General features: G+C 39.1%; 1 protein-coding gene across 1 annotated transcript; it reads left to right on the top strand.

The window, feature by feature from the left end:
- The first annotated feature begins 3,398 nt into the window (after window positions 1–3,398).
- LOC124281135 (glycoprotein 3-alpha-L-fucosyltransferase A-like) lies at window positions 3,399–23,880 on the top strand. Its single transcript, XM_046717162.1, has 2 exons — window positions 3,399–3,627; window positions 22,417–23,880. Exon 2 carries the CDS (start codon window positions 22,434–22,436, stop codon window positions 23,607–23,609), a length of 1,176 nt encoding a protein of 391 aa, XP_046573118.1. The 5' UTR covers window positions 3,399–3,627; window positions 22,417–22,433; the 3' UTR covers window positions 23,610–23,880.
- Window positions 23,881–24,486: the final 606 nt, after the last annotated feature.

Genomic DNA, 24,486 nt, shown 5'->3' with positions numbered 1-24,486 from the left:
CTCTCACTAGCTGTGTTTGCAAAACCATGGAACGCATGATAATTAATCGACTTGTTTGGTACTTGGAAACAAATAACCTTATAACAGATATACAATGTGGTTTCCGTAAAAACAGAAGTACTGTCGATCACTTAGTACGTTTGGAATCATTTGTTAAAAATGCTCTAATTAATAAACAACACACTGTGTCTATCTTTTTTGATCTTGAAAAGGCATATGACACTACGTGGAAATATGGCATTTTAAAAATGATTTACATGGCTTCGGATTGCGAGGCCGTTTGCCTCAATTTATAGCCAACTTTTTTAAATGACAGACAATTTCAAGTCCGCGTAGGTTCTACCCTGTCTGATCATTACAATCAGGATCAGGCGTACCACAAGGCAGTATTTTGTCTGTCACACTATTTAGTATAAAGATAAATAGTTTATCAAAAGTTTTAAACGATTCAGTTGATGGATCGTTATTTGTGGATGATTTTAATGTTTCCTGTCGTGGTACAAATATGCATACTATTGAACGGCAACTGCAGTTATGTTAAAACAAAATAAATAAATGGTGTCTTGAAAATATAAGCCACATTAAGACCCAGAACTATCTTTAAATGGCACTCCCACCAATGTTGTCAAGGAGGCCAAGTTCTTGGTTTCAATTTCGACTCCCATTTAACTTAAATCCCTTAAAGCTAAATGCATGAAGGCCCTAATTTGTTGAAAGTTGTTTCCAACTCAAAGTGGGGAAGGGATCAATCTACCCTCTTGCATCTATATAGATCACTGGTCCGTTCGAAGCTTGATTATGGCTCCATTGTGTATGGTGGGGCATGCAAAAGCAACCTTGATTCTGTCCACCACCAAGGCCTAAGACTTTGTCTTGGGTCTTTTCGAACTTCTCCTGTTGACAGTCCCTATGTCGAGGCAGATGAGCCATCTCTTGCATAAGGCCGTACAAAACTATCTTTACAGTATATTACAAAACTATACTCTAACAAATCTAACCCTGCATATAACTGTGTCTTCAATCCCCTCTATGAGGATTTATACACCAAGAAACCTTCTCTTGTTCCGCCTCTTTGGCTCAGAATTAAACCATTCATTACTGCTGCCGGCATTGAGCTGGACAACATATCTCCTTCCCGTCTTCTTTTTTCTCCTCCTTGGCAATTTGTGAGGCCCCAAGTTGACCTAACATTGACCACATTTAAATAATTCAAAACTAATGAATTACAGTATAAACAAGAATTTAGTCAGTTAAGAAATAAATATAATACATACAAATCCTTATTTACAGATGGATCCAAGGATGGTGGCGCAGTAGATTGTGCCACTGTCATTGGATCCAGAACAATATCTTCTCGATTGCCTGATAACAGCTCTATTTTTACAGCAGAAGCAAACGCAATACTAACAGCTCTTAAATATATTAATAGACACCCCAAATATAAACAATATATTATATTTTCAGATTCTCTTTCTTGTCTTCGGATATAAAACATCTCTCTTGGAAACATCCACTTTTAATTGAAATAATTGAATTGTATAATGATCTTGCTACTGGCCAATGCGACATCGTCTTTTGTTGGTTACCCAGCCACGTTGGCATTTCTGGGAACACAATGGTCGAGCTTGCTGCCAAGGCAGCACTCAACAAGTCTGTGACACCACTTCTTCTTCCTTACTCTGATTACAAATCTTTCATTAGAACTTACGTCCGTGATCTGATGCAAAAGAAGTGGGATATCCAAATAGGTATCAATAAATTACATAAAATTAAACCTTATATTGGTTACACCTACTTGGGTTTTCAGTCCAGATTTGAGGAGGTCATTATGCGACGATGTCGCATTGGCCACACAAGATATACTCATGCATACCTATTGAAAGGTGAGGATCCTCCGTTTTGTATCCCTTGTGATGAGAGAACCACGGTCAAGCATGTCCTGCTTGACTGTGTTGAATTCTCCATCATAAGGGATAAATATTTCAATATCAAAACAGTAAAGGACCCTTTTAATAAAGTTAATTATCATTTAATCATTGATTTTATAATTTTAAGGATTTTATAATTGGTAGTTCAGATTATCATCTTAGATTGTTAGTGGCTGTATCCTCAAAGGGGGTTGAAGTATTGTAAAATTATTGTCCTCCTGAGAGGGTACGTAAGTCCCAAAAACTTTCAAAGTAAAATGTTCACGTACCAGGATTTTAAACGTAGTATTTTTGTTCTTTTAAATTTCGGCTAAATTATTGTACAATCACCAACAACTGAAGAAATGATATAAATCCAGCTAGGGTCCATGCAGGTAACAAAAGTAATGTAAGCCCCATGGTTCCTAGTATGGTGATCTACCTTCAGATGCTGGCGATCTATAGCCCGTGTTGTATATTGTATTGTCTTCTTTAATTACACTGTTTTAGTTTTACATGCTAGTTTTATGTTCATATCTGTGATACTCTAGTGTTTTTACTGTCCATCGTCGACAGGTTTAACTCTTGACAATGTTTTCATTTTTGTATTGTATAAATTGTTTTCGTCACGATATGGCTGAAATATTGCCGATGTGACGTTAAATATTAACTCACTCACTCACTCACTCGTCATTGAACAAACATCCCATAGATGCTGTTTGCACCTAGCAAGACGTGACGGGATCGATTGTTGTGCTCCCCCAGTTGGTTACGTACAGTCGTGGAACTGATTGGAAGTAAGCAAGGAATGGTCTGAGCAATCAAACTGGCAGTCTGGAATCGATTCCATAGATGGGTCAGCCGAATTTGGTTGTCTTGCTGGCGTGACGTCACGCATGGTTGGCCGGTCCGAGGCATATCTCTCGTGTTTCCATTATTTTGAAAACGTCTACATAGATGAGATCGTGTTTTGATGGACACCAAAATGTCTGACCACTTCATTTTGGGCCATTCCAGTTTCTAGCATACACACGGCGCGGAGACTCTGACTTTCTGCAAGCCTTGGCATGACGTACGCACAGTTTAGATTGCAATTATCGTGTTTTCCACAACATTCAGAGGTTAGAGAATTATCAACAGTTCTCCAATTTTCAATATCAGGTGTGGTGTCAAAAAGCATGCAAAAAATGAGTAAGTTCATTGTGCACAAATGGCACGTGCCACGCACGATACGTGAGATCACATTTCATGCAAATTGCTTTGCTACATGTTTATTTAGGGTTATATTTCAAATAACTTATTTTTTATGCAATTTTTTGCTAGGCACAATTACCTTTTTCCTTTAGGATATATGTACGTTTCTCTTTATGGGTACCCCTCAGCCCCATTGGTGTTATGCAGGTATATTATACAATCGTAGTTTCTTTGTATCAAACATAAGAAAACCAAAATGTGTGGTTACATGGTGTGGAGAAGTTATAATGTTTTGCTGAGCCTGACATATTTGTATACCTGCTATAAGCAACGACCTGGAAAAAACTCCCCTGCCGACAAGGTTGACCTAACAATGATAAACCTGTTCTCGAGAGGAGGACTGAGGAAAAGGGATAGTCATAGAGCAGATGTTCCCACAACGTAAAGGACGATAGATGACACAAGGGCGTGATCACGTAACAGGCTTACATTTACTGTCGGACACCGGGCCGGGTTCTTGTTCAAGGTAATGTTCATTTGCTGTTGTTATTTTGTCGAGGGAATGTATTGCCGTTCACTTTCTTGCACCTTAGTACACGAACTATGTTAGGCGTCAGTCACCAGTCATTGGCTGATAATGTCTCTTCTATATTTTCATGTGAAATTTGAACTCAATCGTAGAGCAGACCATTGAATTTCCATAAATAGTACTTAACCCAGTTTCCACATCGTGCACGAAATTGTCTGCTTCGGAGATGAATGCAATGACAACAGTGACCTGGCCGCCGGCGGGTGTTTAGTAAACAGTCCAAGCGTACCTCTCATTTGTTATAATATTTCTTTGCTGTTTGGAGGAGCACCCGGGCTATAGGTTTTGAAGATCTGCTTAGAAAACGAGCTGTACCCTCCTTTTAAGTTTAAATTGAATTCGTTGCCATAGAAAACCAACTGTATTCCTTGATCCATGTAACACTTACTCGAGTTATTCCTTCGTTTATTTGCTGATGATGTTGTTCTGTTTTCTGATACGGTAATTGGACTCCAAAAGCAAATTGATATTTTAGAGAATTACTGCGAATGATGGAGTCTCCAAGTAAATTTAAGCATGACAAGTATTGTTGTATTTAAACATGGGGGCAGACTTTCTAGAACGGAAAAGTGGATATACAAACTTGCTCCAATTAAAGTTTCATCATCATACAATTACCTTGGTATGCTATTTACTAGAAATCTCACTTGGCAGGCAACTATAAACAATCTGACTCATAAAGCTAAGAAGGCTCGCATAGTTTGTTTAAGTTTGAAAATCTCTCATATGAATTATATTTTAAAATCGTTGACACTAAAATACTGCCAATTCTATTTTATGGTTCTCAGGTATGGGGTATTCAAAGGTTTAAAAGCATTGAAAAAGTACAGTTGCAAGAATGTAAAAGTTTTCTTGACATCCGCAGATCAACAATTAGTGATATTGTATGAGGTTAATGCGGAAGATACCCATTCTATATCTTGGCACTGAAACGTTCTATATTATATTGGTTGAAAGTCATCTCAATGCGTCCTCACCGCCATCCCTTAAAAGCCTATAAGATGCTACTGTATTTGGTTGAAAATGCAAGTGAGGGTAGAAATACACATAACTAGGATATGCTAATTAAAAATACATTGTTCCAACTTGGCCTTGGATATGCATGAGTTGGACAGGGAGTTGGGGATGCTACAGTTTTTTTATCCATTGTCCAACAACGATGTAAGGATTGCTTTCAGCAAGAGTGGACCAGAAATATCCAAACTGGAAAATGTTCTTATTCGTATATTGTTTAAACAACATTTTATGTGTAAAAGTATTTAACAGTTGTAAATATAAGGAAATTAAGAGTGTCGTTATCGCAGTTTCGATGTGGTTATTATGATTTAATGTATTTTAAAAGAATATGTCATGCTACTGAGAACCAATCCTGCAAAATGTGTGACAGGGATATTGCTGAAGGTGAATGCCATGTCCTTCTAATTTGTCCACAGTATGAAGATCTAAGGAGCTATTATATACCATCTAAGTATACGTCCTGTCCCACATTTTACAAATTCTGTTTACTAATGTCAACCGAAAATGTACAGCTCCTTGCCATGTCTATACACCATTCACTGTTAAAACGCAAAAGCGCTTGTACAACTCACCCATTATAACTGTTTTTACGTGTACTCCGGGCCTCTGGCCTACAGTTCAGAAATAAAGAAGATTCGAAAGAACCATGTAACACATGTGTCTCACCGTAGGCAAGCGGCTTCGTTAAGATTTTTTTGGTTCACGCAGCAGTGAATGGATACCCAATGGGATGAGATTACTGATAACCCTATATTGCAGCTCAGGTTGCAGTGCACACTGATCCATTGGCAATAATGTAAGGGCTTTGAGGATAAGCCTGGAATCTGGAGGTTAGCACAATATAAGTACAAATATTATCATTATGTTTATTAGTATTATCCATGGGGCATTTAACCATAAATGCGGAGGTGTCCCACAAGGAAGTATTTTGCCTGTCACTTTATTTAGCATTAAGATCAACAGTTTATCCAAGGTTTTAATTGTGATGAGAGAATCACGGTCAAGCATGTCCTGCTTGACTGTATTGATTTTTCCATCGCAAGTGATAAATGTTATAGTGTCAAAACAATAAAGGATCTTTTTAATAACGTTCATCCTAATCTTGGATTTTTTAAAAGAAATAGACTTAATTCATAAATTTTGATGTACATAGTGATGTCTTTTATAACTCGGTAGGATATAATTATTACAACAGCTTGTTTGTGGCTGTACCCTTGACGGGGGTTGAAGTACCGTAAAACTATTGTGCCCCTAAGTGAGTACATAAGTCCCATTTCATTCAAATAATGTTTACATCTACCATCGTTTTAATAGTAGAATATTTGTTCTTTTAATGATCGGCTAAATTTCTGCAATATCGCCAGCACCTGAGGGGATGGTGTAAATCCAGCTGGGAAGCAAGAGTACTGTAAGTCCCCATGGTCCCTGGTATGGTGATCTACCTTCAGTTGCTGGCGATCAGTAGCCTGGTTGTATTTTGTATTGTTTTCTGCAGTCATGGATATTAGTACAACATACAAGTTCTAAACCAAATCTGTGATATTCTTATATTTTTACTGTCCTTCGACGACAGGTTGGTATGATGTATATTTATTGTGGTTTAATTGATAGATTGTTCTCGTCACGGTATGGCTGAAATACTGCCGATGTGACGTTAAATATTAACTCACTTACTCACTCATTCCAAGGTTTTAAACGATTCAATCGATGGATAACTTTTTGTGGATGATTTTAATATTTCTTGTCGCGGTAAGAATATGCATACTATTGAACGGCAACTGCAGTTGTGTTTAAACAAAATAAATAAATGGTGTCTTGAAAACGGCTTTAAATTTTCGAAGTTTAAAACTAATTGTCTACACTTTTGTAGACTATATAAGCCGCATAAAGACCCAGAACTATCTTTCAATGGCACTCCCATCAAAGTTGTCAAGGAGGCCAAGTTCTTGGGTCTATTTTTCGACTCACATTTAACTTTTCTTCCGCATATCAAATATCTCAAAAACAAATGCCTGAAGGCGCTTGACTTGCTAAAAGTCGTTTCCAATTCTAAGTGAGGAGGGGATCAAGCTACCCTCCTACATCTGTATCGATCATTGGTCCGTTCGAAACTTGATTATGGCTCCATCGTATATGGTGGAGCCTGCAAAGGTAACCTTAAAATTCTTGATTCTGTCCACCATCAAGGCCTAAGACTATGTCTTGCGTCCTTTAGAACTTCTCCTGATGACAATCTCTATGTTGAGGCAGATGAGCCTTCTCTTATCCAACGCCGTATAAAATTATCTTTACAATATATTACAAAACTATATTCTAACGAATCTAACCCTGCATATAACTGTGTCTTCAATCCCCTCTATGAAAATTTATACAATAAGAAATCTTCTCTTGTTTCGCCTCTTGGTTTAAGAATGAAACCATTCATTTCTGCTGCCGGCATTGAGTTGGAAAATATAGCTCCTTCCCGTCGTCTTTCTTCTCCTCCTTGGCAATTGGCTAGGCCACAAATTGACCTAACATTAGCCACATTTAAAAAGTCAGAAACTAATGAATTACAGTATAACCAAGAATTTAGTCAATTAAGAAATACATATAATGCATACAGATCCTTATTTACTGATGGGTCCAAGGATGGTGGCGCGGTGGCATGTGCCACTGTCATTGGATCCAGAACCATATCTTCTGGAATACCTGATAACAGCTCTATTTTTACAGCAGAAGCAAACGCCATATTAACGGCTCTTAAATATATTCAAAGACCCACGAAACATAAACAATACATACTCTTTTCCGATTCTCTTTCGTGCCTTCAGGCTATTAAAATCTTTCTTGTAAACATCCACTTTTAATAGAAATTATTGAATTGTATAATGATCTTGCTACTGGCCAATGCGACATCGTCTTTTGTTGGTTACCCAGCCACGTCGGCATTTCTGGGAACACGATGGCCGATCTTGCTGCCAAGGCAGCACTCAACAAATCTGTGACACCACTTTTTATCCCATACTCCGATTACAAAGCTGCTATTAGATCTTATATCCGTGATCTGATGCAGAAGATGTGGGACATCCAGGTGGGTATTAATAAATTACATGAAATAAAACCAACTATAGGTTACGCCTACTTGGGTTGTCAGTCCAGATTTGAAGAGGTCATCATACGACGATGTCGTATTGGCCACACAAGATATACTCATGCATACCTATTGAAAGGTAAGGATCCTCCTTTTTTGTATCCCTTGTGATGAAAGAATAACGGTCAAGCATGTCCTGCTTGACTGTGTTGAATATTCCATTAATAACTCCGGTAGTTAGTGGCTGTACCCTCAAGGGTGTTGAAGCATTGTAAAATTATTGTCCTCCTAAGAGGGTACGTAAGTCCCATATTTTCTAAGTCAATTTAAACTTACCAGGATTTTTAAACGTAGTATTCTTGTTATTTTAATTTTGGCTGACATTTCTTACAATCGCAAGCAGCTGAAGGGATGGTGTAAATCCAACTAAAGTGCATGCAGGTAGCGAAGGTACTGTAAGTCCCCATGGCCCCTAGTATGGTGATCTACCTTCAGTTGTTGGCGATCTATAGCCCGTTTTTTATTTTGTATCGTCCTCTATAGTTAATTGCTAGTATTAAACATATATTTGTGATAATCTAGTTGTTTTACTGTCCTTCGTTGACAGGTGTTTATAATTTAAGTTTTAATCATTATAAATCTGTACCTTGTATTAAACCCGATATGGCTGAAATATTGCCGATGTGACTTAAAATCTAAACTCACTCACTCACTCACTCATTAATGCTGATGGTGATTTAGCCAGGTTTATCAATAACAATGAAAAAGCGGATCGCAACCGAGTCAGGGGTCACTGACCTTTTCACGAACATCTTGGACAGTCAATTGTTGATGGTGATTCATGGGAAAATGCTCATTATACATATCTCCATTCAGTTCAAAGGATATTGGACGCACACTGCACATACTGTTATATCCGACCGCCTCCGTGGTGTAGTGGTTAGAGCGTCCGCCCGGAGAGCGGAAGGTCGCGGGTTCGATCCCCGACCGCGTCATACCAAAAGACGTTAAAATATGGTACTGGTTGGTCCCCGCCTGGCGCTCGGCATTAATGGGTACAACAAGGACTGGTCGGCTCGGAGTCAGTATAATGTGTCTGGGTGGGGTATTCATTGCTACACTGCGGCATGGTATCTCAGTGGGCTAGCACTATAAAACCAGCTTCAGTCTGGGCTATTACAAGCAGCCACACATACACATACACGCGCATGCACGTCGTCATATGAGCGAAATATTCTCAAGTACGACGTTAAACCCAATTTCACCTCACCTCACCTGTTATATCCAGTTGCAACAATGTATTCATTATAAATAGGATTTGTGCCATTTATTGGAAGATTTACTGTTCATATGCTTTGTGTGAGCGTCGTGGTTTACAAGCAGCCCTTCCGTTTTGAGAAATAGTTTGTAATTCGTGCAAAAATATTTCTTGTTTATGTAAAGGATTTTGTCTCCTTATGATATAATAGATTATTGCATATTCATCAGGCAAATCGAATGCGTCAATGCACTAGTACTGTTCCTTGCCTTATATGGGTACACAAATATATGAATAGATTAACGACCTATTTTATAATAGCAAAAGCTCTGAAGCAGTTCCAGGTTGACCAGGCACCCATGAAGGGCCACCTCCTCGTGGTGGGTGCTGGGTCACGCTAAGCGCCCTTCAACCCCCCGTTGTTGACCCGGGGGGATATTAGGTCCACCAACCCGTTTGCCGTGGGTTGCGCCCCTGTGTCGGTGGAGGACGGGATTCTGGTGGTTGAGGGCAAGGGCTCCAGGAACAGCGTTCCTTTGCCCAAAACACCACTTCGACCCTTACTTCACCTAGACGGGTGGTTGAACTGGCCCGGTTCAACCAATCGGCTGGTCATGCCAAGCCCTGTGTATGTATATTTTGATACACACGTTTTAGACACTTTGGAAAATGTTTTCTGAAATGACTTGGCTTCATGTTTATGTTTTTGAATTTGAAAATATTTCACTTTTGTAATTTGCCTAGAGTACTATACCCAGAAGGCGGTGGCTCATGGGCCAATCTGGTGGAAAAATTAATCTTTTAGTTTTTCTGCTTGAGTATATCATCCGAGTATCCTTGGTGCTACAAGTTGGAGACCCACTTGTGTTTAGCATTGTCCTTGTGATACTCCGTGGTGGGTGGGGAGCTCGGATGATGAACCATTAAAAACTAACCATGGCATACGAAACCCCCCTTAAAAAAACAAAACGTCCACTTGATACTGATCCAGATGATAACGAACAACGACTGTCCACCTCCATTGATTACTGGCCACGTTTTCTCGTGATTGAGACTCAAGATAGCACAAGACTAAAATTGAAACCTTTTGCAATACAGAAAGGCATACAAGGCATTGCCGGTGACGTTAAAAATATCAAACGTTTACGTTCAGGTGCATTACTTGTTGAGTGCAGCAAAAGATCGCAGGCTAATAACCTGATGTCAACTGAAACATTCGTCGGCATTCCAGTGTCAGTCTCTCCTCATAGAACACTGAACACCAGCAAAGGAATCATCAGAGATAGAGATCGATTGTTTGCTGACATGTCTGAACTTGATATTGTTTCCGAAATGAAAGATCAAGGGGTCACATACGTTAAGCGTTTTACAACACGTAAAAACCAGGAAACCATTCAGACTAATACGTACCTGTTTTCGTTTTCCTCTCCAAATGCTCCCAGATCAGTAAAGGCAGGATATTGTCACATTAATGTCGACACCTACATACCTAATCCTTTAAGGTGTTTTAAATGCCAGAAGTTTGGTCATGGGGTTAGTACTTGCACATTGTCTGTTGTGTGTGCTCACTGTGGTGAAAAGACACATACAACAGAAGATTGTGACAGTGACTTTAAGAAATGTACCAACTGTGCAGGCAATCACTCATCATTCTCAAAAGATTGTCCGATCTGGAAACAGCAGATGGAGATCAATAAGATCAAGTTCACCCAAAACATTAGTTTTACTGATGCCAAAAAGCTTGTCTTACGATCTGAAATTAAGGAATCCTATGCATCCATAGCCAAAACATCGTCTGATTCAACTCCTCCTCTAACCAAATCGTCTGTGAGCTGTCAGACGAATTTAACCTGGCTCACAACCGATTCTCCTCAGATTTTGTCATCTGCTATGTCTACTCCTCAGATTTTGTCACCTGCAATATCTACACAAACTGCAGAACCACTTCCTGGTACGCCCCAAGTCCAATCAGACCCATCTCGTGACCGTGGCACCTCTTCTCAGTCAACTCAACGGTCTCAATCAACGTCAAAGGTTCAACCAATCGTTAAAAACAAAGGCAAATCGAAGCCAGATTCAAAGAAACAAAGTGGCAGAGCCCCCAAGGGGTCAGATGATAAAATCAAGTTATTTAACAAATACGGATCACTTGAGGACATGGACGTGTCCGAAAACGTCCATTCTAGGGCACATAGCTTGTCGCCCTCGAAAACGGTGCGGGGTAGATCCCCAATTAATCCGCCTCCAAGATAGGTCTATCTACCAATATCGTGCAGTGGAACTGTAGAGGACTCCGGACAAATTTTAATGAAATACAGCTATTACTCCAGGATTTAACGCCATCAGCGTTCTGTCTGCAAGAGACATATCTGAAACAGACGGATAATTTTAACTTGCGTCAGTTTGAAGCCTATAATTATTTCTCCCCTCCAGGTGATAGAGCCACTGGAGGTTCTACTATCCTTATTCGACAGAATGTAATTCACAGCCCTGTTACTCTTAACACTAATCTCCAAGCTGTTGCAGTGCGACTTACTCTGGGTGTAGCATTTACATTGTGCTCTCTGTATATCCCACCTTCAATGACACTTCAGCTGACTGATCTTCAATCACTCTATGACCAACTCCCAAAGCCATGTGTTATCATGGGTGACCTAAACGGTCACAACCCACTCTGGGGCAGTACTACCACTAATACTAAAGGTAAAATAATTGAAGACTTCATTTCCAATAATGACCTGTGCATATTTAATGATGATTCAAGCACCTATCTGCATCCTGCAACTGGCACTTATTCTTCTTTGGATTTATCTCTTGCAGATTCACACCTCCTGAATGAATTTGATTGGTCTGTTCATAATGACCTTTGTGGAAGTGACCACTTCCCAACTATCCTTTCAGAAATAACTCCATCTCATTCTCCATCGTACACAAGATGGAACTTTTCGAAGGCTAACTGGTCTTCATTTCAATATAATTGTAAATCGAAATTGCGACCTGATTTTTTCAGTGATATAACTGATCCCATTCAAACTTTTTCTGACGTTTTAAATGAAATAGCTGATGAGTGTATACCAAAGTCCTCTACGACTCCACATGTACGAAAACCATGGTTTAATACTGATTGTAGGCAAGCCAGAAAAGCGAGGAAAAAGGCAGAGCGTTATTTCCGCCATCATCCAACTGTCCATAACTTAAATAAATTTAAAATACTCAATGCAAAGGCGCGTCGTACCTTTAAACAAAACAAACGACAATCTTGGGGAAATTATGTCTCCAAAATTAATTCGCGCACGCCAATGTCTAAGGTTTGGAACATGGTTCAGCGAATAAAAGGCAAAGGTTCAAAATCAGCTGTACACCATCTTAAAGATGGCGATAATTTAATAACTGACAAATCTAAAATTGCAGATAAAATTGGCGAAACTCTTGCCAAAAATTCATCATCGGCAAATTATGTCCCTGAGTTTCAGAGATATCAGAAGCAACAGGAAAAGACAAAACTTAATTTTGCATCTCATAACGGTGAAGATTATAATGAAGTGTTTTCATTATATGAGCTACATACTGCTCTTGAGCAAGCTCATGACACTGCAGCGGGTGATGACAATATACATTACCAGCTACTGAAACACTTACCTGAACCATGTCTGATGACACTTTTAGATATATTTGACCAAATATGGACGTCTGGAGAATTTCCTCCTTCATGGCGTAATGCCATTGTAGTCCCAATACCAAAACCTGGCAAGGATCATACAGATCCGTCTAATTACAGACCGATATCTCTAACTAGCTGTGTCTGTAAAACCATGGAACGTATGGTGAATAACAGATTAACTTGGTATCTTGAAACCAATAACCTTATTACAGATATTCAATGTGGTTTCAGGAAAAATCGAAGTACCATTGATCATTTGGTACGATTAGAATCCTTTGTTAAAAATGCAATCATAAATAAACAACATGCCGTATCCATATTCTTTGATCTCGAGAAAGCATACGATACCACCTGGAAGCATGGCATTTTAAAGGATTTACATGATTTTGGTTTAAGGGCCGTTTGCCTCTTTTATATCACGTTTTTAAAAGACAGACAATTTCAAGTCCGAGTGGGTTCAACCCTGTCTGATCATTACAATCAGGATCAGGGTGTCCCTCAAGGCAGTATTTTGTCTGTCACATTGTTTAGTATCAAGATAAACAGTTTATCAAAGGTTTTAAACGATTCAATTGATGGATCACTTTTGTGGATGATTTTAATATTTCTTGTCGTGGTAAAATATGCATACTATTGAACGGCAATTGCAGTTGTGTTTAAATAAAATAAATAAATGGTGTCTTGAAAACGGCTTTAAATTTTCCAAATCCAAAACTAATTGTCTACACTTTTGTAGAAAATATAAGCCGCATAAAGATCCAGAACTATCTTTAAATGGCACTCCCATCAAAGTTGTTAAGGAGGCCAAATTCTTGGGTCTAATTTTCGACTCCCATTTAACCTTTTTACCGCATATTAAATCACTTAAAGCTAAATGCCTGAAGGCACTCGATTTGTTGAAAGTTGTTTCCAACTCAAAGTGGGGAGGGGATCAAGCTACCCTCCTCCACCTATATCGATCATTGGTCCGCTCGAAACTTGATTATGGCTCCATCGTATATGGTGGAGCCTGTAAAAGCAACCTAAAACTACTTGATTCTGTCCACCACCAAGGCCTAAGACTTTGTCTTGGGTCCTTTAGAACCTCTCCTATTGATAGTCTATATGTTGAAGCAGATGAACCTTCTCTTACACAACGTCGTATAAAATTATCCTTACAATACATTACTAAACTATATTCTAGCGAGTCTAACCCTGCATTTAACTGTGTCTTTAATCCCCTCTATGAGGATTTATACAATAAAAAACCTTCTCTTGTTCCGCCACTTGGGCACAGAATTAAGCCCTTCATTTCTGCTGCCGGCATTGAGCTGGAAAATATAGCTCCTTCGCGTCTTCTTTCTTCTCCTCCTTGGCAACTGGTGAGGCCTGAAGTTGACCTAACTCTGACAAAGTTTAAGAAATCTGTAACTAATGACTTACAATATAAACAAGAATATAATCAATTAAAAAATAAATATAATACTCATAAATCCTTATTTACAGATGGGTCCAAGGATGGTGGCGCGGTGGCTTGTGCCATTGTCATTGGATCCAGAACAATCTCTTCTCGTTTACCAGATAACAGCTCTATTTTACAGCAGAAGCTAACGCCATATTAACAGCTCTTAAATATATTAATAAACACCGTAAATATGAGCAATACATAATATTTTCCGATTCTCTTTTCGTGTCTTCAGGCTATTAAAAATCTCTCTTGTAAACATCCACTTTTATTAGAAATTATTGAATTGTATAATGAGCTTGCTACTGGCCAATGCGACATCGTCTTTTGTTGGTTACCCAGCCACGTTGGCATTTCTGGGAACACAATGGCTGATATTGCTGCTAAGGCAGCCCTCAACAAATCTGTGACACCACTTCTGATCCCATACTCTGATTACAAGGCTGCTATAAGATCTTATATCCGTGATCTGATGCAAAAGAAGTGGGACACTCAAGTAGGTATCAATAAATTACATGAAATAAAACCCTATATCGGTTACACTTACTTGGGTTGTCAGTCCAGATTTGAAGAGGTCATCATGCGACGATGTCGTATTGGCCATACAAGGTACACTCACAAATATTTGTTAAATGGTGAAGATCCTCCGTTTTGTATTCCTTGTGATGAGAGAGTTACGGTCAAGCATATCCTGCTTGACTGTGTTGAATTCTCCATCATAAGGGATAAGTATTTCAGTGTAAAAACACTTAAGGATCTTTTTACTACTGTTAATTCTTATTTAATTCTTGGTTTTTTAAAAGAAATTGATTTCATTAATGAATTTTGATTAATATGTTCTGTATATAGCTGTGTTTTAATGATTGGTAGTTTGATTAGTAACTTAGATTGTTAGTGGCTGTACTCTCAAGAGGGGTTGAAGTATCGTAAAAATATTGTCCCCCTGAGAGGGTACGTAAGTCCCAAAACTTCGAAAGTCAATTTAAACTTACCAGGATTTTTAAACGTAGCATTTTTGTCATTTTTATTGTAGCTAACATTTCTTACAATCGCCAGCAGCTGAAGGGATGGTGTAAATCCAACTAGGGTCCATGCAGGTAGCCAAGGTACTGTAAGTCCCCATGGTCCCTAGTATTGTGATCGACCTTCAGTTGTTGGCGATCTATAGCCTGTTTTTATCTTGTATTGTCCTAATAGTGCTATTAGTTTTAACCTTCCACGCTAGTTTTAAATCTAATTGTGATATTCTAGTTGTTTTACTGTCCTTCGTTGACAGGGTTTTATATATTATATGTCTGTATTACAAAGTTAGAACTAGTTTTAGTCACGATATGGCTGAAATATTGCCGATGTGACTTTAAATCTTAACTCACTCACTCACTCCAGGTTGACCTAGGGCTTTCAATGCTCTGTTATCAATTTACTTTGTTAATAGGGCAACCATGAAGGGCCACCTCCTCGTGGTGGTTGCTGGGTCACGCTAAGCGCCCTTCAACCCCCCGTTGCGGACCCGGGGGGATATTTGGTCCACCAACCTGTTTGCCGTGGGTTGCGCCCCTGTGTCGGTGGAGGACGGGATTCTGGTGGTTGAGGGCACTGGTTCCAGGAACAGTGTTCCTTTGCCCAACACACCACTTCGGCCCTGACTTCACCTAGACGGGTGGTAGAACTGGCCCGGTTGTATCAATCGGCTGGTCATGCCAAGCCCTGTGTATGTATATTTTGATACACACGTTTTAGACACTATGCAAAATGTTTTCTGAAATGACTTGGCTTCATGTTTCTGTTTTTGAATTTGAACATATTTCACTTTTGTAATTTGCCTAGAGTACTATACCCAGAAGGCGGTGACTCATGGGCCAATCTGGTGGAAAAATTAATCTTTTAGTTTTTTTTGCTTGAGTATATCGTCCGAGTATCCTTGGTGCTACAAGTTGGAGACCCACTTGTGTTTAGCATTGTCCTTGTGATACTCCGTGGTGGGTGGGGAGCTCGGATGATGAACCATTAAAAACTAACCATGGCATACGAAACCCCCCTTTAAAAAACAAAACGTCCACTTGACACTGATCCAGATGATAACGAACAACGACTGTCCACATCCATTACGTTTTCTCGTGATTGAGACTCGAGATAGCACAAGATTAAAATTGAACCCTTTTGCAATACAGAAAGGCATACAAGGCATTGCCGGTGACGTAAAAAATATCAAACGTTTACGTTCAGGTGCATTACTTGTTGAGTGCAGCAAAAGATCGCAGGCTAATAACCTGATGTCAACTGAAACATTCGTCGGCATTCCAGTGTCAGTCTCTCCTCATAGAACACTGAACACCAGCAAAGGAATCATTAGAGGTAGAGATCGATTGTTTGCTGACATGTCTGAACTTGATATTGTTTCCGAAATGAAAGATCAAGGGGTCACATACGTTAAGCGTTTTACAACACGTAAAAACCAGGAAACCTTTCAGACTAATACGTACCTGTTTTCGTTTTCCTCTCCAAATGCTCCCAGATCAGTAAAGGCAGGATATTGTCACATTAATGTCGACACCTACATACCTAATCCTTTAAGGTGTTTTAAATGCCAGAAGTTTGGTCATGGGGTTAGTACTTGCACATTGTCTGTTGTGTGTGCTCACTGTGGTGAGAAGACACATACAACAGAAGATTGTGACAGTGACTTTAAGAAATGTACCAACTGTGCAGGAAATCACTCATCATTCTCAAAAGATTGTCCGATCTGGAAACAGCAGATGGAGATCAATAAGATCAAGTTCACCCAAAACATTAGTTTTACTGATGCCAAAAAGCTTGTCTTACGATCTGAAATTAAGGAATCCTATGCATCCATAGCCAAAACATCGTCTGATTCAACTCCTCCACTAACCAAATCGTCTGTGAGCTGTCAGACGAATTTAACCTGGCTTACAACCGATTCTCCTCAGATTTTGTCACCTGCAATATCTACACAAACTGCAGAACCACTTCCTGGTACTCCCCAAGTCCAATCAGAACCATCTCGTGACCGTGGCGCCTCTTCTCAGTCAACTCAACGGTCTCAATCAACGTCAAACGTTCAACCAATTGTTAAGACCAAAGGCAAACCGAAGCCAGATTCAAAGAAACAAAGTGGCAGAGCCCCCAAGGGGTTAGATGATAAAATCAAGTTATTTAATAAATACGGATCACTTGAGGACATGGACGTGTCCGAAAACGTCCACTCTAGGGCACATAGCTTGTCGCCCTCGAAAACGGTGCGGGGTAGATCCCCAATTAATCCGCCTAAAAGATAGGTCTATCTACCAATATCGTGCAGTGGAACTGTAGAGGACTCCGGACAAATTTTAATGAAATACAGCTATTACTCCAGGATTTAACGCCATCAGCGTTCTGTCTGCAAGAGACATATCTGAAACAGACAGATAATTTTAACTTACGTCAGTTTGAAGCCTATAATTATTTTTCCCCTCCAGGTGATAGAGCCACTGGAGGTTCTACTATCCTTATTCGACAGGATGTAATTCACAGCCCTGTTACTCTTAACACTAATCTCCAAGCTGTTGCAGTGCGACTTACTCTGGGTGTAGCATTTACATTGTGCTCTCTGTATATCCCACCTTCATCAACACTTCAGCTGACTGATCTTCAATCACTCTATGATCAACTCCCAAAGCCATGTGTTATCATGGGTGACCTAAACGGTCACAAACCACTCTGGGGCAGTACTACCACTAATACTAAAGGTAAAATAATTGAAGACTTCATTTCCAATAATGACCTGTGCATATTTAATGATGATTCAAGCACCTATCTTCATCCTGCAACTGGCACTTATTCTTCTTTGGATTTATCTCTTGCAGATTCACACCTCCTGAATGAATTTGATTGGTCTGTTCATAATGACCTTTGTGGAAGTGACCACTTCCCAACTATACTTTCAGAAATAACTCCTTCTGATTCTCCATCGTATACAAGATGGAACTTTTCGAAGGCGAACTGGTCTTTATATCAAACTTTATGTCAATCTAAATTGCGACCTGAATGTTTCAGTGATACAACTGATCCCATTCAAACCTTTTCTGATGTTTTAAATGAAATAGCTGATGAGTGTATACCCAAGTCCTCTACGACTCCACATGTACGAAAACCATGGTTTAATACAGACTGTAGACAAGCCAGAAAAGCGAGGAAAAAGGCGGAGCGTTATTTCCGCCATCATCCAACTGTCCATAATTTAAATAAATTTAAAATACTCAATGCAAAGGCACGTCGTACCTTTAAACAAAACAAACGACAATCTTGGAGAAATTATGTCTCCAAAATTAATTTGCGCACGCCAATGTCTAAGGTTTGGAACATGGTTCAGCGAATAAAAGGCAAAGGTTCAAAATCAGCTGTACACCATCTTAAAGATGGTGATAACTTGATAACTGATAAATCTGACATTGCAAATAAAATTGGCGAAACCCTTGCCAAAAATTCATCATCGACAAATTATGTCCCTGAGTTTCAGAGATATCAGAAACAAAAGGAAAAGACAAAACTTAATTCCAAATCAAATAACGGTGAAGATTATAACGAAGTGTTTTCATTACATGAGCTACATACTGCTCTTGAGCAAGCTCATGACACTGCAGCGGGTGATGATAATATACATTACCAGCTACTGAAACACTTACCGGAACCATGTCTGATGACACTTTTAGATATATTTGACCAAATATGGACGTCTGGAGAATTTCCTCGTTCGTGGCGTAATGCCATTGTAGTTCCAATACCAAAACCTGGCAAGGATCATACAGATCCGTCTAATTACAGACCAATATCTTTAACGAGCTGTGTCTGTAAAACCATGGAGCGTATGGTGAATAACAGATTAACTTGGTATCTTGAAACCAATCACCTTATAACAGATATCCAATGTGGTTTCAGGAAAAATCGTAGTACCATCGATCATTTGGTACGCTTAGAATCCTTCGTTAAGAATGCTATAGTAAATAAACAACATGCTGTATCAATTTTCTTTGATCTTGAGAAAGCTTATGATACGACCTGGAAGCATGGCATTTTGAAGGATTTACATGATTTCGGTTTGAGAGGCCGTTTGCCTCTCTTTATTTCACAGTTTTTAAAAGACAGACAATTTCAAGTCCGAGTGGGTTCAACCCTGTCTGATCATTATAATCAGGATCAGGGTGTCCCTCAAGGCAATATTTTGTCTGTCACATTGTTTAGTATCAAAATAAACAGTTTATTCAAGGTTTTAAACGATTCAATTGATGGATCACTTTTTTGTGGATGATTTTAATATTTCTTGTCGTGGTAAAAATATGCATACTATTGAACGGCAATTGCAGTTGTGTTTAAATAAAATAAATAAATGGTGTCTTGAAAACGGCTTTAAATTTTCCAAGTCCAAAACTAATTGTCTACACTTTTGTAGAAAATATAAGCCGCATAAAGATCCAGAACTATCTTTAAATGGCACTCCCATCAAAGTTGTTAAGGAGGCCAAATTCTTGGGTCTAATCTTCGACTCCCATTTAACCTTTTTTACCGCATATTAAATCACTTAAAGCTAAATGCCTGAAGGCACTTGATTTGTTGAAAGTTGTTTCCAACTCAAAGTGGGGAGGGGATCAAGCTACTCTGCTCCACCTATATCGATCATTGGTCCGCTCGAAGCTTGATTACGGCTCCATCGTATATGGTGGAGCCTGCAAAAGCAACTTAAAACTTCTTGATTCTGTCCACCACCAAGGACTAAGACTTTGTCTTGGGTCCTTTAGAACCTCTCCTATTGATAGTCTATATGTTGAAGCAGATGAGCCTTCTCTTACACAACGTCGGATAAAATTATCCTTACAATACATTACTAAACTATATTCTAGCGAGTCTAACCCTGCATTTAACTGTGTCTTTCATCCCGTCTATGAGGATTTATACAATAAAAAACCTTCTCTTGTTCCGCCTCTTGGGCACAGAATTAAGCCTTTCATTTCTGCAGCCGGCATTGAGCTGGAAAATATAGCTCCTTCCCGTCTTCTTTCTTCTCCTCCTTGGCAACTGGTGAGGCCTGAAGTTGACCTAACTCTGACAAAGTTTAAGAAATCTCAAACTAATGAATTACAATATGAACAAGAATATAATCAATTAAAAAATAAATATAATACATACAAATCCTTATTTACTGATGGGTCCAAGGATGATGGCGCGGTGGCATGTGCAACTGTCATTGGATCCAGAACAATCTCCTCTCGTTTACCAGATAACAGCTCTATTTTTACAGCAGAAGCAAACGCCATATTAACAGCCTTAAAATATATTAAAAAACACACTAAATATCAACAATATATCATATTTTCTGACTCTCTTTCTTGCCTTCAGGCTATTAAAAATATTTCTTGTAAACATCCACTTTTATTAGAAATTATTGAATTATATAATGAGCTTGCTACTGGCCAATGCGACATCGTCTTTTGTTGGTTACCCAGCCACGTTGGCATTTCTGGGAATACAATGGCCGATCTTGCTGCTAAGGCAGCACTCAACAAATCTGTGACACCACTTCTTATTCCTTACTCTGATTACAAGGCTGCTATAAGATCTTATATCCGTGATCTGATGCAAAAGAAGTGGGACATCCAAGTAGGTATTAATAAATTACATGCAATAAAACCCTACATTGGTTACACCTACTTGGGTTGTCAGTCCAGATTTGAGGAGGTCATTAGGCGACGATGTCGCATTGGCCATACAAGATATACTCATGAATATTTATTAAAAGGCGAAGATCCTCCGTTTTGTATCCCTTGTGATGAAAGGATCACAGTCAAGCATGTCTTGCTTGACTGCATTGAATATTCCATCACAAGGGATATCTATTTCAAATCCAAAACTCTGAATGATCTTTTTAATAATGTCAGTTCTCATTTAGTTATTGCATTTTAAAAAAAAATAGATTTGTTGACTGATTTGTAAATAGTTAAATATTTTATTGTTGGTAGTTTATATTAGTAACTGAGATTGTTAGTGGCTGTACCCTCAAAGGGGGTTGACGTAGCGTAAAATTATTGTCCTCCTGAGGGGGTACGTAAGTCCCCAAACTTTCAAAGTCAATTTAAGTGTACCAGGTTTTTAATCGTAGAATATGTGTGCTTTTAATTTATGGCTAGATTTCTCTTCTGTCGCCAATGGCTGAAGGGATGGTGTTAATCCAACTAGGGTCCATGCAGGTAGCAAAAGTAATGTAAGTCCCCATGGTTCCTAGTATGGTGATCTACCTTCAGTTGTTGGCGATCTATAGCCCATTTTTACATTGTATTGTCTTGGAATATTTTAGCTTTGTTCGCTAGTTTTATATTGATATCTGTGATATTCTAGTTGTTTTACTGCCCTTCGTCGGCAGGTTTTTTATAATATACATATATTTCATTCTAATATCGAATGTTCTCGTCACGATATGGCTGAAATATTGCCGATGTGACGTTAAATATTAACTCACTCACTCACTCACTTTGTTAATACAGTCTTTTGAGAAGTGCTGAATAAACAACACTACAAACACGTCCATCAGGTATCAGGGTTTCTCAATGTCTTTTAATCATTGATTGAAAATGTACAATCCAAATCTATGTTGTGGTTTCATTCATCCTTAAAGAGAACAAAGATATTATAACATAGATAAAGTATACCTACTCCCTTGTTATCAGGAAGGAAGGTTTTAAGGTGGAGGGAAATTCGTGTTGTATATCTATTCATCGATCCATCCATATATACATGAATACTTAGTATACACACACGCGCGCGCATGGTTTGTGTGTGTTTGAGGGATGGGGGAGTGACACATTCGTGAATCAAAAGTGTCTACAGTCTGTTTGCGTTGAAAACGTACCGATGAATTTCACTTTAAACAAAAAAGTAAATCAAATAAAGTGAAATTAAGATTGCGAATCCTCATTTTTATAACTTGCCAACTGAACGTTTTACATCTCTGAATTTTTTTCAACTTAGAATAAAAGTTGTTTAGCAAACGATCATAAATTCAAATCGTTATTATTGGTTTGTATTTTTACAAGGGGGTAAGCGCAGTAGTTGAAACAGTGCAACAAATGCACGTTCGGTATGTGATGAGCGTTAACTTAGACCAACCCTCCTTGTTCTCGGTGTTTCATTTAATGTGCATACCCCCTTGTAATACAAACCAATAATAGGTAGTATAGACTTATAACATACAACATCTTGTTCAAATGTACCTTTTTTTGTTTCAGGTTTATAATCAGCCTCAATGAATTGCACTTACAAAGGCTGTTTCTTTATGTGCGTGGTGACATGTTTGGCTGCTGTAGCTTTCTATTTGAGAATGACTCAATCATTGGATGTGTTTGTCGTGGAAAGTTTGATGTCAACAACACCTAACGTGAAACAAGTATCCCTCTTAGAAGTCTCTCAAAAGCACCCCCTCGTGCTTCATTGGCAGAGTGTGAAGATTACGTCAGCAGGTTCACAAAACCGAACAGTAAAGCGTATTGTGTGGATGAACGTTCCAGCCTGGTTGAACACTGCAAAATCCTTCGACCACTGTAAGGTTCGTTCGTGTGAAATAAGTACGAACGAGGCACTCATTTCATCAGCTGATGCTGTGATTGTCCATGGTGTGGGTTTGCCTGCTTCAAAACACCCAAACAACAACATGGGCCAGGTGTGGATTATGTATGGATGGGAATCACCTCTTCACTATTTTTCAAACACGATTTTCCGTTCTGATTGGAATGGACGTTTTAACTGGACATTGACGTACCGTTTGGATTCGGATATACCCTTTCCTTACAATAGGATCTTGTATACAGGAGGCACTGTGAATATAAGTGATGTTCTAAGACGAAAAAGCCGATCAATAGCTTGGTTTGTTAGTAACTGTGGTACACCGTCAAAGAGGGAAGTGTATGTTCAAGAACTGCGAAAACATATCGATGTCGACATTTATGGCGCCTGCAGGTATAACAAGAGCTTTGACTGCCCGAAAGAAATGTCCCTCGGGTGTCTTAGTCTCCTAAACACCACGTATAGGTTTTATCTTTCGTTTGAAAACTCCTTATGTAAAGACTATATCACAGAAAAGTTCTACAACACGTTCATGACTTCAGCTATTCCCATCGTTCGTGGAGGCGCTGACTATGCACGTCTTCTGCCAGAAGGAACCTTTATCAATACGGCATCATTTGACAGTCCCAAGAGTTTGGCAAACTATATCAAATATTTGGAGAGAAATGAGACAGCTATAGGAGATATTCTTGCTAAGAAGCACAAATATGAATACATTCATTCAGCAAGTACGGAGTTTGATTGGAGGTGTCAGTTGTGTTCCAAGTTACATGGTAATATTACGAGAAAGCATTACACAGATATGAAACAGTGGCTTGTGACTGGGAAATGCATAAGCCGGCCCAAAGATCTGCCGTGATGACTGGTATTGTAAGAAACTTGTCACCAGATATCATAACGACAGCAGTTGTTCTCACTCAATTCTTGGACCACACCAATTTTAGAACATTATCTTATCTGTGATGTTTTACTAACTCACATGATTAATTTGGCGACTGAGGGTGATCGCCAATACAGGCGACCTTACTGATGTGTTTGAACCGATCGAAAAGGCGACGTTCTTTGTCCGTCACTCGTAGACATAGATCTGTAGATTAGATGCTGTATATTAAACGTTTATGCATTCTTCATTGATACACTGAAATTTTCATTCCTTCCTTTATACTTAATATTTCGTCCGTCCAGCCTGAACAAAATACAGTGTTACATAGAGACTCTTCCAAGGTCGATGTTTGATGTCGACTCTTCCAGCCTTATCCTTTGGTTTGGTTTGGTTGTTGTTTAACGCCGCACACATCAACATTCCAGATATATATCTTGTGTGAGTGAGTGAGTTTAGTGTTACGCCGCACTCAGCGATATTCCAGCTATATGGCGGCGGTCTGTAAATAATCGAGTCTGGACCAGACAGTCCAGTGATCAACAACATGAGCATCGATCTGCGCAATTGGGAACCAATGACGTGCCAACCAAGTCAGCGAGCCTGACCACCTGATCCCGTTAGTCGCCTCTTACGACAAGCATGGGTTGCTGAAGGCTCATTCTAACCCGGACCTTCACTGTTTATATATCTTGTGTAAATCACTCGTCGTTCTACAAATGCACTGCAAAATGAATTGCTTCACATATAATGAAAAGATGTTATATATTCGGTGTGGACAACTATTCTGTCACGTTACATTCACAAACTGGTTTTCACTTTTTGTATATCGTGTCCATGACTGTATGATTTAGAA

This window comes from Haliotis rubra, unplaced genomic scaffold (assembly GCF_003918875.1).
Source record: "Haliotis rubra isolate DU_JTF1 unplaced genomic scaffold, ASM391887v1 Scf28, whole genome shotgun sequence".
In the NCBI taxonomy this organism is placed as follows: Eukaryota; Metazoa; Mollusca; class Gastropoda; order Lepetellida; family Haliotidae; genus Haliotis; species Haliotis rubra.
The sequence above is the reverse complement of the archived record's forward strand: the minus strand, read 5'-3'. Positions and strand labels throughout refer to the sequence as shown.